At 37.3% G+C, this 19,016-nt stretch overlaps 2 protein-coding genes and 1 pseudogene across 5 annotated transcripts; all 3 read right to left on the reverse strand.

Moving 5' to 3' along the window:
• Positions 1-749: 749 nt before the first annotated feature.
• Positions 750-11,004, reverse strand: LOC111485718 (serine/threonine-protein kinase TOUSLED-like). 3 transcript variants are annotated; one of them, XM_023132724.1, is made up of 16 exons: positions 9,978-11,003; positions 8,994-9,083; positions 8,414-8,629; positions 7,015-7,065; positions 6,553-6,660; positions 6,284-6,328; positions 5,725-5,837; positions 4,203-4,269; positions 3,627-3,693; positions 3,281-3,378; positions 2,987-3,166; positions 2,616-2,826; positions 2,247-2,511; positions 2,044-2,098; positions 1,419-1,580; positions 750-1,235 (listed from the first exon to the last, which is right to left on the reverse strand). In XM_023132724.1, exons 1-16 carry the CDS (start codon positions 10,203-10,205, stop codon positions 1,140-1,142), a joined length of 2,052 nt encoding a protein of 683 aa, XP_022988492.1. In that variant the 5' UTR covers positions 10,206-11,003; the 3' UTR covers positions 750-1,139. The 3 variants fall into 3 exon arrangements, with proteins under 3 accessions (XP_022988492.1, XP_022988491.1, XP_022988493.1); XM_023132723.1 differs by having other exon boundaries at positions 2,616-2,829; XM_023132725.1 differs by lacking the exon at positions 750-1,235 and having other exon boundaries at positions 1,426-1,580; positions 2,247-2,284; positions 2,371-2,511; positions 2,616-2,829; positions 9,978-11,004.
• A 520-nt stretch (positions 11,005-11,524) lies between these two features.
• On the reverse strand, positions 11,525-14,568 carry LOC111485720 (zinc finger CCHC domain-containing protein 7-like). Of its 2 annotated transcripts, XM_023132727.1 has the most exons (7): positions 14,124-14,568; positions 13,816-13,929; positions 13,568-13,723; positions 13,179-13,340; positions 12,957-13,070; positions 12,348-12,443; positions 11,525-12,211 (listed from the first exon to the last, which is right to left on the reverse strand). In XM_023132727.1, the coding sequence occupies exons 1-7, from the start codon at positions 14,541-14,543 to the stop codon at positions 12,020-12,022; spliced, it is 1,254 nt and encodes a 417-aa protein (XP_022988495.1). In that variant the 5' UTR covers positions 14,544-14,568; the 3' UTR covers positions 11,525-12,019. The 2 variants fall into 2 exon arrangements, with proteins under 2 accessions (XP_022988495.1, XP_022988496.1); XM_023132728.1 differs by lacking the exon at positions 13,179-13,340.
• A 124-nt stretch (positions 14,569-14,692) lies between these two features.
• LOC111485723 lies at positions 14,693-18,999 on the reverse strand (annotated as a pseudogene).
• Between the last annotated feature and the right edge of the window lie 17 nt (positions 19,000-19,016).

Below are 19,016 nucleotides of genomic sequence, written 5' to 3' on the forward strand. Positions count from 1 at the left end.
TTTCCTTCCTAATCGATGTGTTCTTACAATTTTGTTGAAACTTGATAAAACTAAAAATGCACACAAAGAAAAATGAAAATGACGTCTTTTAAATCATTTATACTATCGAGACAAGTCTAGAGATCATAAAAAGTAGATATAAGAAGAATAAGGCAAGGCATTCAAATTTGGTAGCCGTTAGGAGACAAAGCTGCGTGGCCGACAAGCCGTACGTACAGTAATGCATGCAAAGTAACGTCCTTTTTCATTTGGAACCCCATTTTCTTTATATGGTTTGGGTGGTAGCCTACTTCCATAATTTTTATTAAAATATTTCATTTTCTTGGTTTTTAAAATTCACTTTATTTATTTATTTAGTACAAAAAATATTTTAAAATTTAAATTTTAAGATACTTAATTACTATATGATTAAGGGTACATTTTGTACATTTTACTTAAATCGTTACTAATTAATTGTTTGTAAATCTTAAGTAATAAGGTGAAAATGTTACCATCTATGGAAGGCTATTATAGAGTCCACCATGTACGTTAATACATGAAAGAAATGCAGTTTATGTAAAATAATACCTTATGAACTGAAACCCTCTGATTGATTGATGATCCATTCCGCCCTTCCGTATAGTCAGAAAGGTATTCAATCTTATGAATGACTTTCAGTAGTTCTTCCATCCTCTCTTGTTCCACTTGTCCCTTCACTCCACAGGGATTTCGTACAGCTAGACAACCACAGTTCATCGCTTCGAGAGAAAGAATAGAAGCAAGCATTTCCCATTCCGTCAAAATAATTTTCATACCACAAAATCAGTCATTTTCCGGATGGGACAAAAATGGGCAAACAAAATAAAAGCAAAACTTCCCTCACTTCCTCCCATTTTCGTAACACTAAACCACAAGGATTGTAGGACACCATACCCTTAACCCAAAGGGCAACTTTCCAAGCTACAAACTTAGCCAAACCTCCCCCATTATTTGGAGATAGGACAACTGAAGTCACTCAAATAGGACCCCTCGCGATCAACCTTTTCTGTGTTTACAACTTCCACGAGTTACTTAACTTTCTTGGCATGCAGTAGAAAGATAGAACTTGTTAAATTCCTGTAATGTGGATCTCCAAGAGCCATACTTTTGTCATGGGATGATTACTTCTTCGAGTACGTTAGGTATGAATCTTGAGCAATCGTCAATACGTCAGGTCTTTCCGCTTGGTTATATGTCAAACATCGTCGTATAAAATCCTGCATAACATTAATATAGAAGCCATTGTTTGAATGATGCTATGAATCTCAACAATATGTAGGAGGCGTTGACCTTTCAAAATGGATTGCCAAGGTATATCATGAACGATTGTGTTATTAGGCACAAAGAAATTACATTATATCCAAGGGAATTGAACGATTTCAAACCAGACTACAGCTCACCTTTGCCTCGTTTGAGACAGCTGGTCGAGTAGGGAACTCAACTTTACGAGCTTTTATAATTGTGTCTTCACGAAGTATTCTTTCTTGTGTCTGATCATGTCCAAATGGACGTCTGCCAAAGAGAATTTGATATAGTAGCACACCCGCTGACCAGACATCGACCTGAAGTGGCAGGTTATAGAAGACTCGAAACTAGAAAAGAAAGTACATACACTACGTACACTTATCTGAGCAAATCAGAATGAGGTATACGACTCTCGAGGTAGATTTTTTTTTTTTTTTTTTTTTTTTTTTTTTTTTTTTTTTTTTTTTTTTTTTTTTTTTTTTTTTTTTTTTTGCCTTTTTAGCCTTTTTTTCTAGCTTCTGGATGAAGGTCTTTGTACAGATTATTTGTAACAAAAAATTCTTCTTGATTCAAACCAGCAAGAGATATATCTGAAAGCTTGGTGAGCGACGAGTGGGGAATAATTATCTTAACTTCCCTCACCAGTCATTTGTACGTCTTTTGGTTTCATCCAAAATCACTCAAAAATTGAATGTCTATTTAGATAGGAATAGGAATGACCGCGACAATATAACAATATAAACAAGAATGCAGAGGGAAAATAAACTAAGAACAACGAACCTTGGATGATATTAAGGGTGTCTTGTTGAGCTCAAAGCATTCAGGAGGTAAATACCTACAGATGCCAAAAGAAATTAACGACTTGCAATATGCAGAGTAGGTATGCATTGGGGTGTCGATAGGAGGGAAACTCGTACTCTCCGTAAAATAAATGTTAAAACATATCAAAATCCAAAAAGCATACAGTAAAGTTAGGCATTTACCAATATGTTCCAGCACCCTGCGATGTAAGTTCCATACCCTGTGATCCAACATCATCCTCAACTATTTTACTGAGACCAAAATCTGTCACTTTTGCAACACCTAGTTCATCAAATAGAACGTTACCAGGTTTCAGGTCATAATGGATAATTTTTTGTGTCCTTTTGTTCAAGTAAACAAGGCCATGAAATATCTGAACTATGATAATCCTGGCTTCTTTCTCGGGCAATATTGGTGTTGACTTGAGAACAGCATCAAGATCCTTCCCTGGAGAAAAAAATTGTGAGACTGATAATGCAAAATACTTTAATGGCTTCCTCACACAAGATGAAATCACTAAAGAAATATACAATGGTAAGACAGAGATATACCGCTGCAATATTCTAAGACTGTACAGAATGTATTATGATCAATCTCGAAAATGTCCCAGAGCCGAACGATGTGATTATGCACCAATGTTTTGTGGATGTTGTACTCCCTAATTGCATGCCTTATATAACTTTGCTTCTTCTCTTCACTCCACTGAGCATTCAACCCATGCAGCTTACAAGCGACATATCTATGTTCTACCAAGTCATAAGCCTGCTGGAAATTTCTTACTTCAAAATCACTGCAAAAAGGTATATCTTTACAGTTGCCAAATGAAGGCAAAGAATGACTAGTTTTCTGCCGAGCAATTCAAGTCTCAGACAATTTTTTGGACCAAGTACCAGGAAATAATGATACAACACAAAATTCTGACCTTGTAAACCTCACTGAATCCTCCTTTCCCAAGAAGGTTTAAAAGGGCGTATCTGTGATTTAGAATCTGAAAATTGTTGAAACGAGAACCATCCTCATCTCGTATCCGCTTCATTTCACGTATAAGCCTTCCTTTATCAATTTCGTATCTGTCCCTTTCACGAAGAACAGTTTCCTCTTCCTACAGAATTCATAATTTCTTATAAGATGATATTTCATCTATGCAAAATCTATAAGTAGAATTATAAATGTTTTAACAATTAAAGAAACAAGAAGACATGACAAAGGAACTAACACGCTTGATGCTTGCCAAACGGGATTTGTAGATCTCATCCTGAATGAAACTGTCCTCTTCTTGGGCTCCTGGTTCGGCATCGGCCCCATCACCTTTGTCTTTAAAAAGGAACAGTCATTTTTAAATGGCTGAATTATTCATATCTTAAATTTCAAAAGACCCTAAAGCAAGAAAGCGTTTCCTTTGCTTTATGTCAGAGAACAAGAGGATGGAAGGTGAAAAAGAAAGAGGTCTCTTAAGTGCCAAAAGAAAATGTACCATTTAAAACTTGAGAATGTTCAGAACAAACATTGATCTTTTGATGTACATAGGATAAATAAGATTCACTTTATTCGAAGGAACTTACCCAATTGTCTTTTCTTCAAGGACTTGCGCTGCCGTTCAATAGCCTCCTTGGTCTCTAGTAATTGTTTCTGCGAAATAGGAAGCTTATTTGCAATAAACAAATGAACTAAACGTACAGCTAATAAGAATAACTCCATGTCAAGAAAACTAAAATGAACAATACATGAACTAGTATGTGAGAAAAAATTTATTGTCCAGATAGTAAAAAAAGATACTATTCACCAAATATTATGGCTATGATATGCTCATTCTATTTTCTTTGCTTGTGAGAATATTTATCCAAAACAAATGATAAAAGAAGTACGATACACCGCACCATAATTTGCTAATAATAAAAAAAAAAACAAAGGCCTACTGTTTATTTGAAAACAGATTCAAATTTTTTTAATATAGTTATATTGGATTTTCGTTATACTTTTGTAATATTATCTCACTATTAGGTGTTTATATTTATTATTTATATTTGAAATTGTGTTTCTTTATTGCATGTATATTTGATTCAAGATAGAAAAAATTTAATAATATTATTTTTTTTTCTAAAAATTAAATTGTTAACAAAAGTATAAAGATGACGTACAAGATGGGCATTTAGATCTTTCAATGCTTGTCCTTCCTCCCATGTTTCAGATATGACTGTCCCAGCTCTGACATCCAGACAAGAGTGCAATCAGTTGTTTCCTTGAAATAAAGTTTAAAAGGGAACGTGGTTGCAAGAAGCCAATAATTTGACCGACAAGTCCAATTTTATTTTTAAAAAGGAAACGCAAATTTTCACTTAAAGAATGAAAAGGAAACTAATGCTAAAATGTACAAGTGCCCCATAGGAGGAAGTAAAGAAAAAGCAGAAAAATAATACATGCGATATTATAAAGGAATATAAAAGCATTCCAATTAAGATGCAATCCTAGATTGAATGTTGGCGAAGTGTATGGAAAGAGAGCACCATGAAGAGGCATTGAGGCAAGCCACACCAAAACGATTAACCCAAAAAAAGTGACTTGTGGAAAATCCTTTGATTTCTTTCAAACCATAATGGACAATGTTCTCCTTAAAGAAATTGAAGAATACCCACTGAACATTAAAGATTGATAAGAATGTCCACCAGCATTGACTTGAGAAGAGAAACAAAAAAGAAATGCTGCATAGCATCCAAGTCTGACATACAGAGAGGACAGATTGATGGGATATAATAGTAAGAAGGAAGCTTCATTTGAAGAGCCTCAAAACAATTCAACGTTCCATTGATATGTTTTTGGGACTTTTATACTTCCATAAAGCTGAAGGAAATTCCTTAACAATAGGTGATGGTGCAGAAAAATGCTTAGAAAGCAATTTCACAGAAAACAAACCCCAAGGATCAAGAGACCATCTTCTAGAATCTGACAGTGCAGCCATCTGTTTTTTTTCAGCTAGGCTTCACTAAAAGCTGTTGAAAATCTACAACCTCATCATTCTTAAGCAGTCTACGGAATATGATAGTCCAAATCTAGCCAAAATGAAATTCTTCTGGCATCACCAAGCAAATTTCCGAGAGTATGCCATTGGTGAAGACTATTCGCATTATTATTTTGCACCACTTTACGCTAAAAGGATTTTGGTTCATACATATCTCCATGCCCATTTAGCCAAAAAAGCCACATTTTTGTTTTTCAAGCCACCAATACCGAGACCACCATCAAGAAGTGCTTATTGTTTCGTGAATTAAAACCAGATCAGGGCATTGATTCTGTATGAATTTTTTAATACTGCACATTTAGATTTATGCCCTAGATCATGAATATTCCATGAAATAACTTTCATTGTTAATCAAAAGAAGATGGCACAAAGAAGCTTTATCTGTTGGAGGTTGAGATGGAATTTTTCGCAGAAAAAATTCCATCCCATAGCTTAAGTCTCACAAATTTCATCCATTAGCATGGCCTATTCAGATGGCAGAAACTGGAACATAATTGTTTAAGTGGGGTGAAGAAGAGAGGATATAAATCCTGACTTGGTATGCTCGTCTCTCTTTTGCTTGCATATTACATTATCCCCCACTAAGCAAGAGCAAAATATAATGAGACAATAACCTATGACAATTAGATAATGAAAAAACTAACCTGATTACACCCACATTGCCTAGTCTCAAGGAGTCTTGTCGGACTTTCATCCTTGCTTCCTGCCTCTCAGCCTTTGAAACAGATATCAGCAAATCAGATAGTACTTTCGTTCTCTGTAATGTCAATAAAACCCACAAGAAGGATGAAACAGTTAATTCCAACGGCAAAACTTTGTCTATGAAAAGAAATTCTTGAAATGTGTCTAAGAATAAGAGATTCTTGACGATGGCATCTTAAGTCTACCACACTAGGACAAGGAAGGTTTTAATGAAAGCAAGTTCCATTTATCTCTTCATAAAGATCAAAAGGGGAACAAATAAGATAATAACCACCCCTTGATGATCAGCAAATGGCAACCATAAAGTAAGTCCAGGTTGTAGGCCGCATATAAATTGGGCAAGAAAGGAAAGCAGTGACTGAGAGAGTGGGGCGGCATAAAGTTACTAGAGGCGGAGATCATAGACGCATTAGCGGTACTAAACAGGATTTTACACACGGTTGAAATTTTGAAAAAAAATTCTCCTCGCAGGAAAAGGATTAGTTCCTTGAGACAACAAACCTTAGGCTTCATCTGCTGTTCGTACTCTTTGATCTCCTTCAACTCCTGCATAATTCATGATCAAAGAGAAAAGGTAAAAGGTAAAATTAATAAATAGAAGACCAAATTTTTAAAAATGTCTTGCTTGAGGAACAAACTTGGCGACAATTTTAGAATACTCCAAAAAAGAAAAACATTTTAGAACACCATCATATGCATGGGCAAAGACAACAAGGAAAATGTATTCTGTGCAAATAGGTATTTTACTAGCCTGGGGATGACCTATGTACCTTTTCTAATTCATGGTAAAGATTTTGATATTCCGAAGACTCCTGACGTGATTTTCGCAAGTCCTCCTCCAATGAAGCAACTTTTGCCCGTAAAGAAACCAACTCTTCCTATTTAATCCAACAAGGAAAACAAATTTGATATGTCAAAAAGTTGTGGCACGAAGACAAGATATTTTGCATAATAAAAACTTTCCATGCAACAAACAGTAGATACTATTCATTACAAACAAGACAACACTTCACAAGTCAACAAATTGTAAGTTGAGAAAGCACGTTTAATCTTATTTCGAAGGTTGCAGACCATCCACTAACATGGTGGGCATATGAATTCTCTTTTGCGCTCTTTCAGATGCATACTCCATAGGGGATTCAACATAAGCATATATTTTTATCCAAAAACAAAAATTATGTCGGCTTATCCCTATTGGAGAATGCTTCCATGCAATATAAAAAAAGCCATACCTCCAATGGAGAGCGATTATCTACCCGAAGCTGGTCTTTACACATCCCATCCTACAAAACCAGAGATTGATCATTAATAAACCAATGTTTTTTTTCCCTTGATAGAGAACAGGACTTAAAAGGTTGGCCAATAAATTAAGGGAATTGCATTAGAATAATTTTATCAATGGCTGAGGTATCATCATTCTTTCAGGTAGAAAGTGAGGATTCTATACGAGGGCCCATGCTTAGTCTTATGGCCTTCTTTACCTAAGAAATTTTATAGCTGCAAATTGAGAAATTCATACTTTCTAGCACCCGCCATTATGGGGCAACTTCTTTTAAAAATAGAACATTGGTCAATTTTGATTGGTTTTGCCAGTTTCAAGCAGTCAATTCATTAAAAGGTCAGCTACTTCTTAAGTTGGCTTTTTAGTTTACCTAAAACAAACAGGAAAAATTGACGTTGAACCAACCCAAATATCCCTACACTATGGCATATAGGAAAAGACTTCATCAGTCTAGAACTTTTCAAAACATAATGGAACGTCTCATGAAAAGGGGTAAATCTCCTTTTCCAACCCATGCAATCTTGTATGGGTATTGGGTAAGGAAAGATCAGAGGTTGACTTGAAGGTTTTAACTAGGAAAGAAAAAACATATTCTCTCTACTACCATCTCTAAAATCAACTCATAAGTTGTATTGTTCTTGCGACAACCCATGGCTTCCTCATCATCATCCTGAGTTGGAGCTTTTTTCTCCTCCAATTCAGGCTACAATAACTTTACGTGCGAATTTGTAGTACAAACACACGTGTCTTGTTTGATTACTGTGGATGACAACTGAGTCTGAGTGGAAGAAATTAAAATGAATTCCTCTCCCATGATAGGGATATCCATTGTCTAATCACACATCCTCGCCCATTCTCCCTTTTAAAGGAATCTAAGCACAATGGAGAAGATGTCTAGCTTCATAGGAAATGCACATAACATCACTTACTGAACTAATACAAAGAACCTTTATACTCTCAATAGGACACCTAAAAATGTGTGGAAAGCAGGATGACAGTTTCACAGACATCGTCTATTACCAAAACCTGAACGAGTCTTCACCAAAATTATACAAAGGGTAGCATTTTGATTGACAAATGAAACATACAGAAAGGGGCAAGATGCCCAAAAATACAAGGAGTTAAAAAAAGAAGCTCTCCAATTGGCTAAGGCTAATATCTCATTGAAATGAGAAAATTACATAAATATATAAATAAATGAAGTATATATTTATATATAGATGTGTGGAAGAGAGATCTTGGAGACCATCTTTCAACCAAATAAATAACTCAACTGCATGGTCAATCCATCATAAAGAATTAAATAACACAATTGTTCTGTTAAAGCATATTGATTAGTCAGAACATACCTTAAGGTATACACTGTCATGTTGACCAATCGTAGGTGGAATTGTTGAGAGAGAAACTTGTGATTTCGTCTGATCATTAATTCTTGACCCACGACCTCTATTCGAGAGGGATTGTCCCCTTCCTCTAGCTTGCTTTTTCCTATTTACATCCGTATTCTTTTTGGTCTCTATGGCTTCCACCAGGTTTTTCTTCCCATCATCCACTGCCTGAAATGCCTTTTAAAGTGTTGTCGTGGTTGTTATTATTATTTTTAAAAAGTAAATTTCCAAAGAGATATGAAATTTCATGGTGATACAACTTGCAAGTCAGCACGACTCAGAAAACCAAAAAGAAAATGGAGAAAAAAAAAACAAGATGGAGAAGGAAAATCGGTCAGTTATGTGCTCAAGAAACAAGACAACAAGGTTTGGTGCAGTAATTTGAAAATAGAACTTTTTTTTTTCATAGGCATGAACATTTCATTGAAAAATAGAACATTTATGATCAATTAAAGTTATACTCTGAAATTAGGGTTTAGGGATTGTCTATCATATTTAAAAAATAGCAATACCCAAACCATAACCAAAATAATAGAACTACCTCAACACGCTCAGGAAGGGTTGAATCATTGGCCTCTTGAAGTTTCTGGCGCTTCTGAGTGTTGGCTTGGATGAGGAATCCATCCCCAGTCTAACATACAACATATAAAATACAATATCATCAGATCCAGAATAGGTAATCTCTAAGAGTTCTAGAAACAACGCAGAAAAATTAAGATTGAAAAAACGACTGAGAATTAGATATCCCCCACCTAATAGAAGGAAAGTGTTTGAAAAATGTAAACCAACAGGCAATAAGTAAACATGAAGAGTCTTTCAAAAGGAAAAAAATTGCATGATCCTGTAATGGAACTGACAACTCAATTAATTAAATGATCAAACAATAAGAGTCTTTCAGCAAGCAATAAGCATATAGTTCCATTGTGTAGTGGCATATAATTCCTCTCAATATTCTAAATATGGTGTCCAAGATCCTAAACTAAGACGAGTAAAAACTAGGAATCTTGATTAAAACTGCCTGAATAAGAGTGAAATCTCCCTCCTTCAAACTAAATTATTTTATTTTCCAAGAAGGCAGTCACTTCTTAAACTTTTGAAGTTGTAATACTCGTAGTGCAAACATGAATCTTGGTTTTCAAAAAGAAGAAATAAATGGATATAGATCCTAAATGAGAACGTTCAAGTTAATAGGTCAGCCAAGAACATCAAAATGATATTCTAAGACAAATACATCTCGCTTGTTTTTATCCAAAGTTATCGATGTCAACCTTTCAATAACAGAGTACCACACGAAAATCAACGATCATGCACAAAAAAGTAATACGGAAAATGTGCATCATCCTAGTTGTGAGTTCGTGCATTCTCGTTTCTCACGCCAAATTTCAGTCAATTCCAATAGAAAAAATTAGAGTGGCAGGGTGTTCAATTAGCAACAATATCAACAATCAACTGAAACTCAAATCTCGAAATACAAAAATGAAGCAGAATGAATACAAGTTGCACGTGGATGTTAAATGGAACTTACGCCGTCATCAGAATCACTCGAAGTGGAGGGCTCGATCAAATTTTCAGAGGCGACGAATGTCACAGCAGATGAGACAGAGGTCCTGGTTGACTGCGATTGAGTAGGCGGCTGGATGGACGAGGTCTTACCGACCATACGAGCTTCGAGCCTGGCCATTTTGGCCGGCAAAGATTGGTCCGATTGGTTGGATGAATTGGAGGAGAAATGAAGCAGCATATCGTCCGACATTGCGTAAATGGCAATGCACAAGCAACTTACGAAGAAAAAACGGTGTATTCAAAACCATTCAAGAAAACATGAAATCATGTTTCTTCACTAGTTGACACAATTTGAAGACGAGCTAAACCCTATAGAAATGCAGGTTTCCATTGCGCGCAAATACAATCTGGTGCACCCTTTAGCTACGGGAGCACAGCCATAATCAGGCTGTGTAGAAAAAGCTCTTGCAGCACTGGGTGCAGAGAGAAACCGGAAGAATCAATCAAGCTACTGAAAACAAGTTCAAAGAGTTGACCCAGCACAAAACCCAGCTGATTAAGATCAAAATTGAGACAGAAAAATGGAAGGGGAAATTAGGGTTTTCACAATTACGGTAGAAACCAATGATGAAGGGAAGGGAATTGAATAGAGGGGATAATTGAGACGAACCACTAAGATCAGCAACAACAAAGCTATGGTGTTACTACTAACTTGAATGCTTATGAGTCAAAAGTAAACTTCCAGATGACAAATACAATCAGTATGACTTCAAGACCACGGAAGAAAAAAGGTATGGAGGAGAGAGAGAAGAACAAGAGAGAGAAAGAGAGAGATTGGGATTGTGAGGAAAATGAAAACTTGATGAGAACAGAGGATTTGACCTTCAGATAACTTCACCTTTGCAAATTGCAGTGCTTGTGGAAAGAGATTTACCATCTGCCAAAGAGCATTTAGTGCCCAATGCATCAAATAATCAAAAGCCCTAACGAAAAATGAGGAGCTTGATGAGAGTAAAAGAAAAGGCTTAAGACCAAAACATGATCCAAATATAAAATATAGAAGAAGAGGTCTCTTTATAGAAACGAAACATGATGATGAATTATAGAGTACACCGAAGTATTCGTACCATTTTGCACATCTTTTCTACAATAACTTACTTCAAATATAATAAATTATGGGAGTTCTTCAAATTTGTTTGTAAATAAAAACACATTTTCAAAATACATGAAATAAACAAAATACTAATTTATTTATTTAGATTTTTTTGAAGTATAAATTAAGCGGTTAAAGCTTAATACCCGAATTTGAACTTTATAGTTGTGGTAAGTTCATCGATACAATATGGTACTCAAATGGAAACCTGATGACGGCTGCAATAAAGGAAATATCTAAAAGTCTTAATACGTCTTTTTCTTGCTCCGATAACAAATTAAAACATAGTTTTTATTTTTCTCCCTTTCGAGTGGTAGACATAAGTTAAAAAAACATCGACGATATATATAAAGCTTTGGTTCTAACACAATGTAGATTGGAGTATGCAAATCTCTGATCTCTTGAACGAGATAATACGCTCAAATTGAGAAGAATGTATGAGCTTTTCTTGACATTCAAATCGTATGCTACAATCTGCAAATGAAGAAACCTGCTACAGGGAATCATGTAAACTAAACGAAAAGTTAAATTTGGTACGATCACAAATGAAGCAGTTAACTTGCAATGACCTCAGACTCTGCTTTGGAACCACTAACCAAAAGAACAAATCTTTGAGCAGTACTGTTTTCCAACAGCTACCAATCATTCAAATCAAGTAACACCTTCTACCACCACCAGCCGTAGTTTTTCCTCCTTCCTTCCTTGCTAAAGCCACCAAATCTCGACGCCGACGCCGAGTATCCGTTCCGAGGAGCCATACAGGTCATAACGACATTGGAGTCCCTGGATGTAATGCATGCCTGTCTGTGAATGACTGAAGGCTTGCATAGTGGCCCCACCGAGATGGTGTAACAGGAGAATTCCAGTCATTTCTCATGAACGTGCCATTAAAGAAGGTACCAGGACCTGGATCATTTGATACCCAGCGACCCTTTGTCCTGACTTTCTAGGCTAGTCAGTGTTTTATCTTCATGGTTTATCTTTTTCTCATTATTATGAGCCTTTGCAAGATCATGAGGTGCAGATTTTGACCCCATATGGTTAGTTTCTTCTATTTGTGACATTGATTTCGGATTTGATAACCGACGACTCCTCTTGCCGACCTGAGCAAGCTCCATGAAGTGTAAGATTAGAATCACATTTTGACAGGAAATATAAGTAAATGCATAACAAAATGAACACCTTCTCCACCTAATTTTTCGCTAATAAATCAAACCAGTTGCAAGCTCTTTTATCTACCTTGGTGGTACTCGTGCACTCACGGGCAAAATGCCCTTCTTCACGACATCTATAGCATGTGCTGGGTGATACAGCACCACGTAATCTTGAACATGACTGTAGATTCAGATACACAGAACAAAAAAATTAACCATCCATGTGCAATAAACTTAGAAGCAAGGAATTTCAATCTAAAAGGAACGAGCTCTCTTGTCCACAAGGTTCAAGTATCCTAATGAGTAATGAGGCGTCTAGCAATGCTAAGTGAAAGCAACGTTTTAGACCCCGTTATTATTGATCCTCACCTACTTCCTCACAAGTTGACTCACTAAATATTGAACTCTATGATTACAAACAAATGTTAGCCTCTCATCAAACCCAACTATTCGATCAGCATAAGAATATACGCCGTCGTTAAATAAGTCCAGGAATCTAAAACTTTTCAATGCTCAAGAATCAGCAAAACTCAGAACTGAAGCTAAGAATTTTGGATGGATACTGCCAACTGGTGTGAAAGCGAATCAAGTAGACAGTTGCATATAAAAGTAAGGCATAGACGTCTCAAGAGAATGAAAGGTGATATGAGTATCATGTGAATATTGTATACAGTCGGATGCATAGATGACTTACCAGACCAGTATGTCCAGTCTGCCCACATTTATAGCAGGAAACTATTGTAGTGTCGCTGGTGGAATCCACGCAACATAAATGACCAAATTTCTTGCAAACGTAGCATTGTATATTCTGAAAAAAAAATGTTTTACAAGTCAAGTCGAGAAAAACGATACGGCGTGCAAAATAATTTCTGGAAAGAACCAAGAAAGTACACTACAATATGAAGTAGAAGAAGACCTTAAGATCGTCATCTGGATAAAGATTCTGACAAGAAAACATATCATGACCAGAATTTCTACATTTTAAACATAATTTTAAGCTTGAAGAAACATCCATGTGCTTCTCTGGACAGTCTTTTGCATGATGCCCACCTTTCTTGCAAATATAGCAGTCCCGTGCCTAGTAAGGAGCAGGCTTTCAATTTTCAATATATCCAAATGAGCAAGAAACAAGAGAACATTTTAAAAGGCAACACTCCAACACCGTGCGACACTCAGGCCGATTGGTATAGATTGGGTTAATAACCACTCACATAGGAAAGCCAATCAACATATAGCAGTCTCTAGATTATAATAGGAATTGCAAACTCAGAGACGACGAAGATATTAAAAATATTTATTCCCGACCTTCGAGCAACTCCTTGCATTGTGCTCCACACTTCTACAGACAAAACATGATCTCTTTCGTTTAGCTGATGAGCAATTCACTGCATTATGACCTTCCTCGCCACAAGTATAACATGTTCCCCAGCTTTCCGGAGGATCAAAATATCTTGGACCACGCTGGTAGAACAATATATGAGAGATACAACACTATGCATCCACAAACACTAATTTTTCCATAATGGTAGTTCAGATCAGTTAAAGGGACTCACGAGAAGCTTCCTGAAAACGTTATTATCAGTTGTCTCAGTAGAGTTTGATTCCACCGAAACCCCTTGATCTATCATTCCAGTCGTTTCGAACTTCTCTCCTTCTGTGACAACCATCTAAAATGAAAGGAAACAACAAGACAATGAGAAATACAAAGCTCTAGTAGACATACCCCACGATCTTTTCATCAGATTACAGGAAAGGTTATAATATCTTGCTCGAAATATAAGATGGTTTATACTTTGAAACTAGAGTTATATTTTTGCTTTCTATCAAAAAGAAATGAAAGCGAAAGTAGTAAAATACTCACATTGCTCTCTTCAGTTCCCAGATTCTTAACATTCGTCTTCCTCTGTTTCACTGTCTTCTCACTTTCCAGTTCGCGCCCCTCAGAAGCAGCGGTGATGCCATCACCGCTGGCTCCGCTAGTTCCGGCTTCGGCATCAGCATCCTCCAACGACGATGAAAACAATTCAATAGCACCAATGGCAACAATATCGCCATTACCATCTTGTTCACAGTTACCATCCTTATTATTGCCTGCATCAATAACCAACATTCCAGCGCGCAATTGCAAAGCCTTCTCGACAACATTGAGGCTAAGATCTTCATTGGCCTCATCATCACTGCTCACCGAGTTGGCAGAATTCAAATCCCCGGGTTTCACACCCTGAAGTTCGTCTTCGTCGTCCTCGAATTCGAACTTCCTCTGCTTGCCTCTCCTCCCCATTTTTCAAATACGAAACTGAATCAAACTGCAATCCCGCCAGCCCTAATTTAACGGTGGAGAGAAGAATCTGCGCAAAGTTGGCGGTTTTCGGCCTTGGGGGTAGTCGGGGATTCCCCCAAATTTTGTTTATTACGATTATTTAGTACTTGCCGACGACATGTCGTTCTGTAAAGCTAAGAAGCCGTATCCAATCCTTTGTCGGATCGGAATTCGGTTTTGTCGGTATATCCCGCGTACCCACATTTCTCGCCCCAGTTATGACGTAATAATTCAAAAAAATGTAGTTTGAAATTAACCGATATTTTCATGAATAAATAATGCTTCTTATCAATTATTCTTACGACTCTCATTTAGGGAATATCCATGGATTTATAATCAAAAAAATACCCTCTATTGGTTTGAGGCCTTTTGAAGAAGCTCAAATCAAACCATGAGAGCTTAATGGACAATATCATACGATTGTGGAGAGTCGTGTTTATTTAACACGGTACCAGAGCTACTCCTAAACTTAGTCATGTCAATAGATTGGTAAATCCTCAAATGTCGAACAAAGGCCTCCAAAAGAAAAGGAGTCAACCCTCCTCGAAGGCCCCAAATTTCGTTTAACCTATTTTTCGCTAGTTGATTGGCTCTTTTCTTCGTCGACTTGTTCAAGCAATGTCATTAGCTCTGCTTCGGTAAGGCTCTCAAGGCGTTTCTACCGTCAAATTGATAGGGACATTGATAAGGTCAAAAACATTCCACACTTTTTTTCAAGCGTGATTTAAATTACTCTCAAACATGACCATGATTTCGAGAAGGGAGTGGTCCTTACCTGCATGACTTTGTCTTCGTAGTCACGTAGTTGTTGAGCATATGTCATATCCTTGCTTGAAACTCTGAACATGTACGTGGAAATCCATCCAAGCGTTAAACCCAAAACCAGAACAAGTTGAACAACGTTACCTGCCTGCATAGGATCATACCCCGCAAACTGCAGAACAAAAGGTAAAATGCTAAGGGTAATTGTGGAAATGAATATAAAAACCCGTTCTCCTCAGCTTGTAGTATGAACAAATAGCCAGAAACCAATGATTGCTTGCGGGAGGAACAATCAGTTATTAAAGGGAAAGTGAAATATCTAACCTCTAATCCACTTTCAGTCCAAACCCAAGAACTGTGACACCCAAACCAATTAATAAAACATCCTTCCTCGTGTAGCCAAAAGGTGTTTGCTGCAGGAGAAACAATAAAGTGAAACAGATCTTATTTGTGTTCACCGATAATCCTCAATGATTAATGCAAACATTTGAAAAAGAGATTAATTTACCAGTCCACCGCTCACTTTGACCTGTTATGTATCGCAGTCAGTCTCACGGTTTTGAAACACATCTACTAAGGAGAGGTTTCCACATTACAAGGAATGCTTCGTTCTCCTCTCCAACCGATGTGGGATCTCACAATCCACCACTCTTGGGGGCCAGCGTCCTTGTTGACACACCGCCTAGTGTTTGGCTCTGATAACATTTGTAACACTCCAAACCTATCGCTAATGGATATTGTCCACTTTGGCCAGTTATGTATCGCCGTCAACCTTGTTAGACGAACACGACTCCCCACAATGGTATGATATTGTCCACTTTGAGCATAAGTTCTCATGGCTTTGCTTTGGGCTTCCCTAAAAGGCCTCATACCAATGGAGAGTGTATTCTTTGTTTATAAACTCATGATCATTCCCTAAATTAGCCGATGTGGGACTTTCATCATCCAACACCTCCCCTCGAACAAAGCACGGCTCCCCAGCTCCCCTTAATCGAGGCTCGACTCCTTTTTCTTTTTGGAGTCCTTTGTTTGACATTTGAGGATTTACCAATCTATTGGTACGACTAAATTTAGGGCATGACTCTGATACTCTTTTTCTTTTTGGATCCGTACCTTCGAGGAGGCTTGACTCCTTTTTCTTTTTGGAGTCTTTTGTTCGACATTTGAGAATTTACCAATCTATTGGCACGACTAAGTTTAGGGCATAGCTCTGATACTATGTTAGACGAACACGACTCTCCACAATGGTATGATATTGTCCACTTTGAGCATAAGCTCTCATGGCTTTGCTTTGGGCTTCCCCAAAAGGCCTCATACCAATGGAGAGTGTATTATTTGTTTATAAACCCATGATCATTCCCTAAATTAGCCGATGCGGGACTTTCATCATCCAACAAGCCTCACGGTTTTAAAACGCATCTACTATTGAGAGGTTTCCACACCCTTATAAGGAATGCTTTGTTCCCCTCTCCAACTGATGTGGGATCTCACAATGTACCTTCCTTGGGGCCTAGCACACCGCCCGTTGTCTAGCTATGATACCATTTATAACAGCCCAAGCCCACCGCTAATAGATATTGTCTGCTTTTGGCCCTTTGCGTATTGTCATCAGCCTCACGATTAAATGCATATGCTAGGAAGAGGTTTCCACACCCAAATAAGAAATCCTCCGTTCCTCACTCTAACCGATAAAATCACAATAAGCATTCTATAACTGCATTCACCCTCTACTAAAGAGGCAGACAATATATAGAAGATTCATTGGAATGGAGAAAAAAGAAATCATGACTGATAGTTGCCTTGCCTCGGATTTACTTGTAGGATCGTCCTTGCTGCTGCTTGTGTTTGAAGAGCTATTGTCCCTAGGGACTGTGAGGACAACTTTCCATGTGGCAAAGAATCCTTTCCTTGGGAAATCAAGAACTTCCTTTTCTGACAACTGCCGACTAGTTCCTGTCTCTGAAGAAGAAGATATAGTAATCATATGATAAATGAATGAACTCTTACGGCAAATCAACTTAACTGATCACAATCAACTTGAAATAACCTTGCAACAGTTCTGGTTTTAATCGTCTAATAAAATTACACCAGCATCATCAGTTAACTCTCATTCATCAATAGGTGAAGGATTGAATTGACTCTCATGGTTTATATCCAGCTTGGGCGGGAAACACCATTTATAACTCTCTAAAATATGCTAAGCTCTAGTAGCCCATGGCATTTCATAAGAAAGAGCCAGTATTTGCTTGATTCGCATCTCATTTTTAAGGCTGGAAGTGGTCAAGAATTCAATTTTGGGAAGAAGCATTAGTAGAAAGCAACATATGGCAGTAATCCTTATAGCTTTTTATAGCCTTAACCAGAATAAGAACGGTGAAAGTAATGATTGTTGGGACAAAGAAACAGAGGCATAGAATCTAACCTTCTAAAAAAAACCTCCAGAAAATTTGAGCTTTTAACAAACTTTCTTGGAAGGAAATAGTGCACGGTTTCAACGATTATGCTTCTCTAAGGCGTGTTATTTGTGGCTGCATGTCGGATGTCCCGATCATGCTTGTTTAGGATGTATTGTCCATGTCTGTTCCAAACCTCTTTTAGTTGCTTTCATGTGAGATAAACCTTTGCTATTCTTATTGTGTCAATATGGGGTGTATGTCACCAAAATTATATCTATATCCGCTAGAGCTAAAATACCCCAAAATGTATTAGAAAGGATGTGACTAGTTATCAATTCTTCCTATTCATATTATATGCTATCAAAACTGTGGTTGTTGCTTCTTCGCTTTTAGCATATAACATTAATTTCTTTTAAATTGTTTCCAACGCACTTCCTCGCTCACGTTTTTAAAACATTTCTTTCAAGCGTGACTTGAGACTCAATTATACGTCAAGGTTGTCTGCAAAATCCAACTTCAGTATAGCTAGCTTGTTCGCTGGATTAGAACAAGTGTTCTACAATCGCTGCTCTACTCCCAAAAGAGTGTGATTGTGACACACGACAGGACACAATCAACTTAGCTGAAATATTCAAATTAATACCACGCAAAATACAAGCAAACTAACCATTTCATGATTTCAAGAACTTATTAGTTTTATGAAAATGAAATATCTCATCATAAACAATCGGCAACTATTACATCTTCAAGTAGACGACGACTAAAATTGACTAACCTCTCGCAAAATGTCCGTAAACTCTCGCTCTCTGCAGCAAAGCTGAAGCAGCCGAAATGCCTAAAGACAAGGTCCCCTCCCTTTCACAGAAAAATCTGGAAGTGGAGCATCCATGTATAAAAATAGCCATTCCTGCATCATTTCCCGCATGAAAACCTTCCAAAAATCAGTAAATTAACGAAAACCTAACAGTTTCGAGCATCAAAACATCGAAGTGATGGAAGACGAGACAAGGATGAGATGAAGCAGTGTCGTAAACATACCCGCGCCGATTGGCTGTTTTATGACCAGAAACCGGAAAACTTAATCACGTATCCGTAGGAGAGTAATTACAGCTCAAATCGCTAAGATTACAGAGATTTCAGAAAATCAATCAAACCAGTTGCAGGAGGAAGAATAGGAAGCATGTGAACCTTCGAAGCTGCAGTGGCCGAAGTCCGTTTATGAGGATACAACGGACGATGGGTTCATGGCTCACCTTAGCCGGTAGAGTATAAAATC

The sequence above is a fragment of the Cucurbita maxima genome, unplaced genomic scaffold, assembly GCF_002738345.1.
Source record: "Cucurbita maxima cultivar Rimu unplaced genomic scaffold, Cmax_1.0 Cma_Scf00010, whole genome shotgun sequence".
Classification (NCBI taxonomy): domain Eukaryota; kingdom Viridiplantae; phylum Streptophyta; class Magnoliopsida; order Cucurbitales; family Cucurbitaceae; genus Cucurbita; species Cucurbita maxima.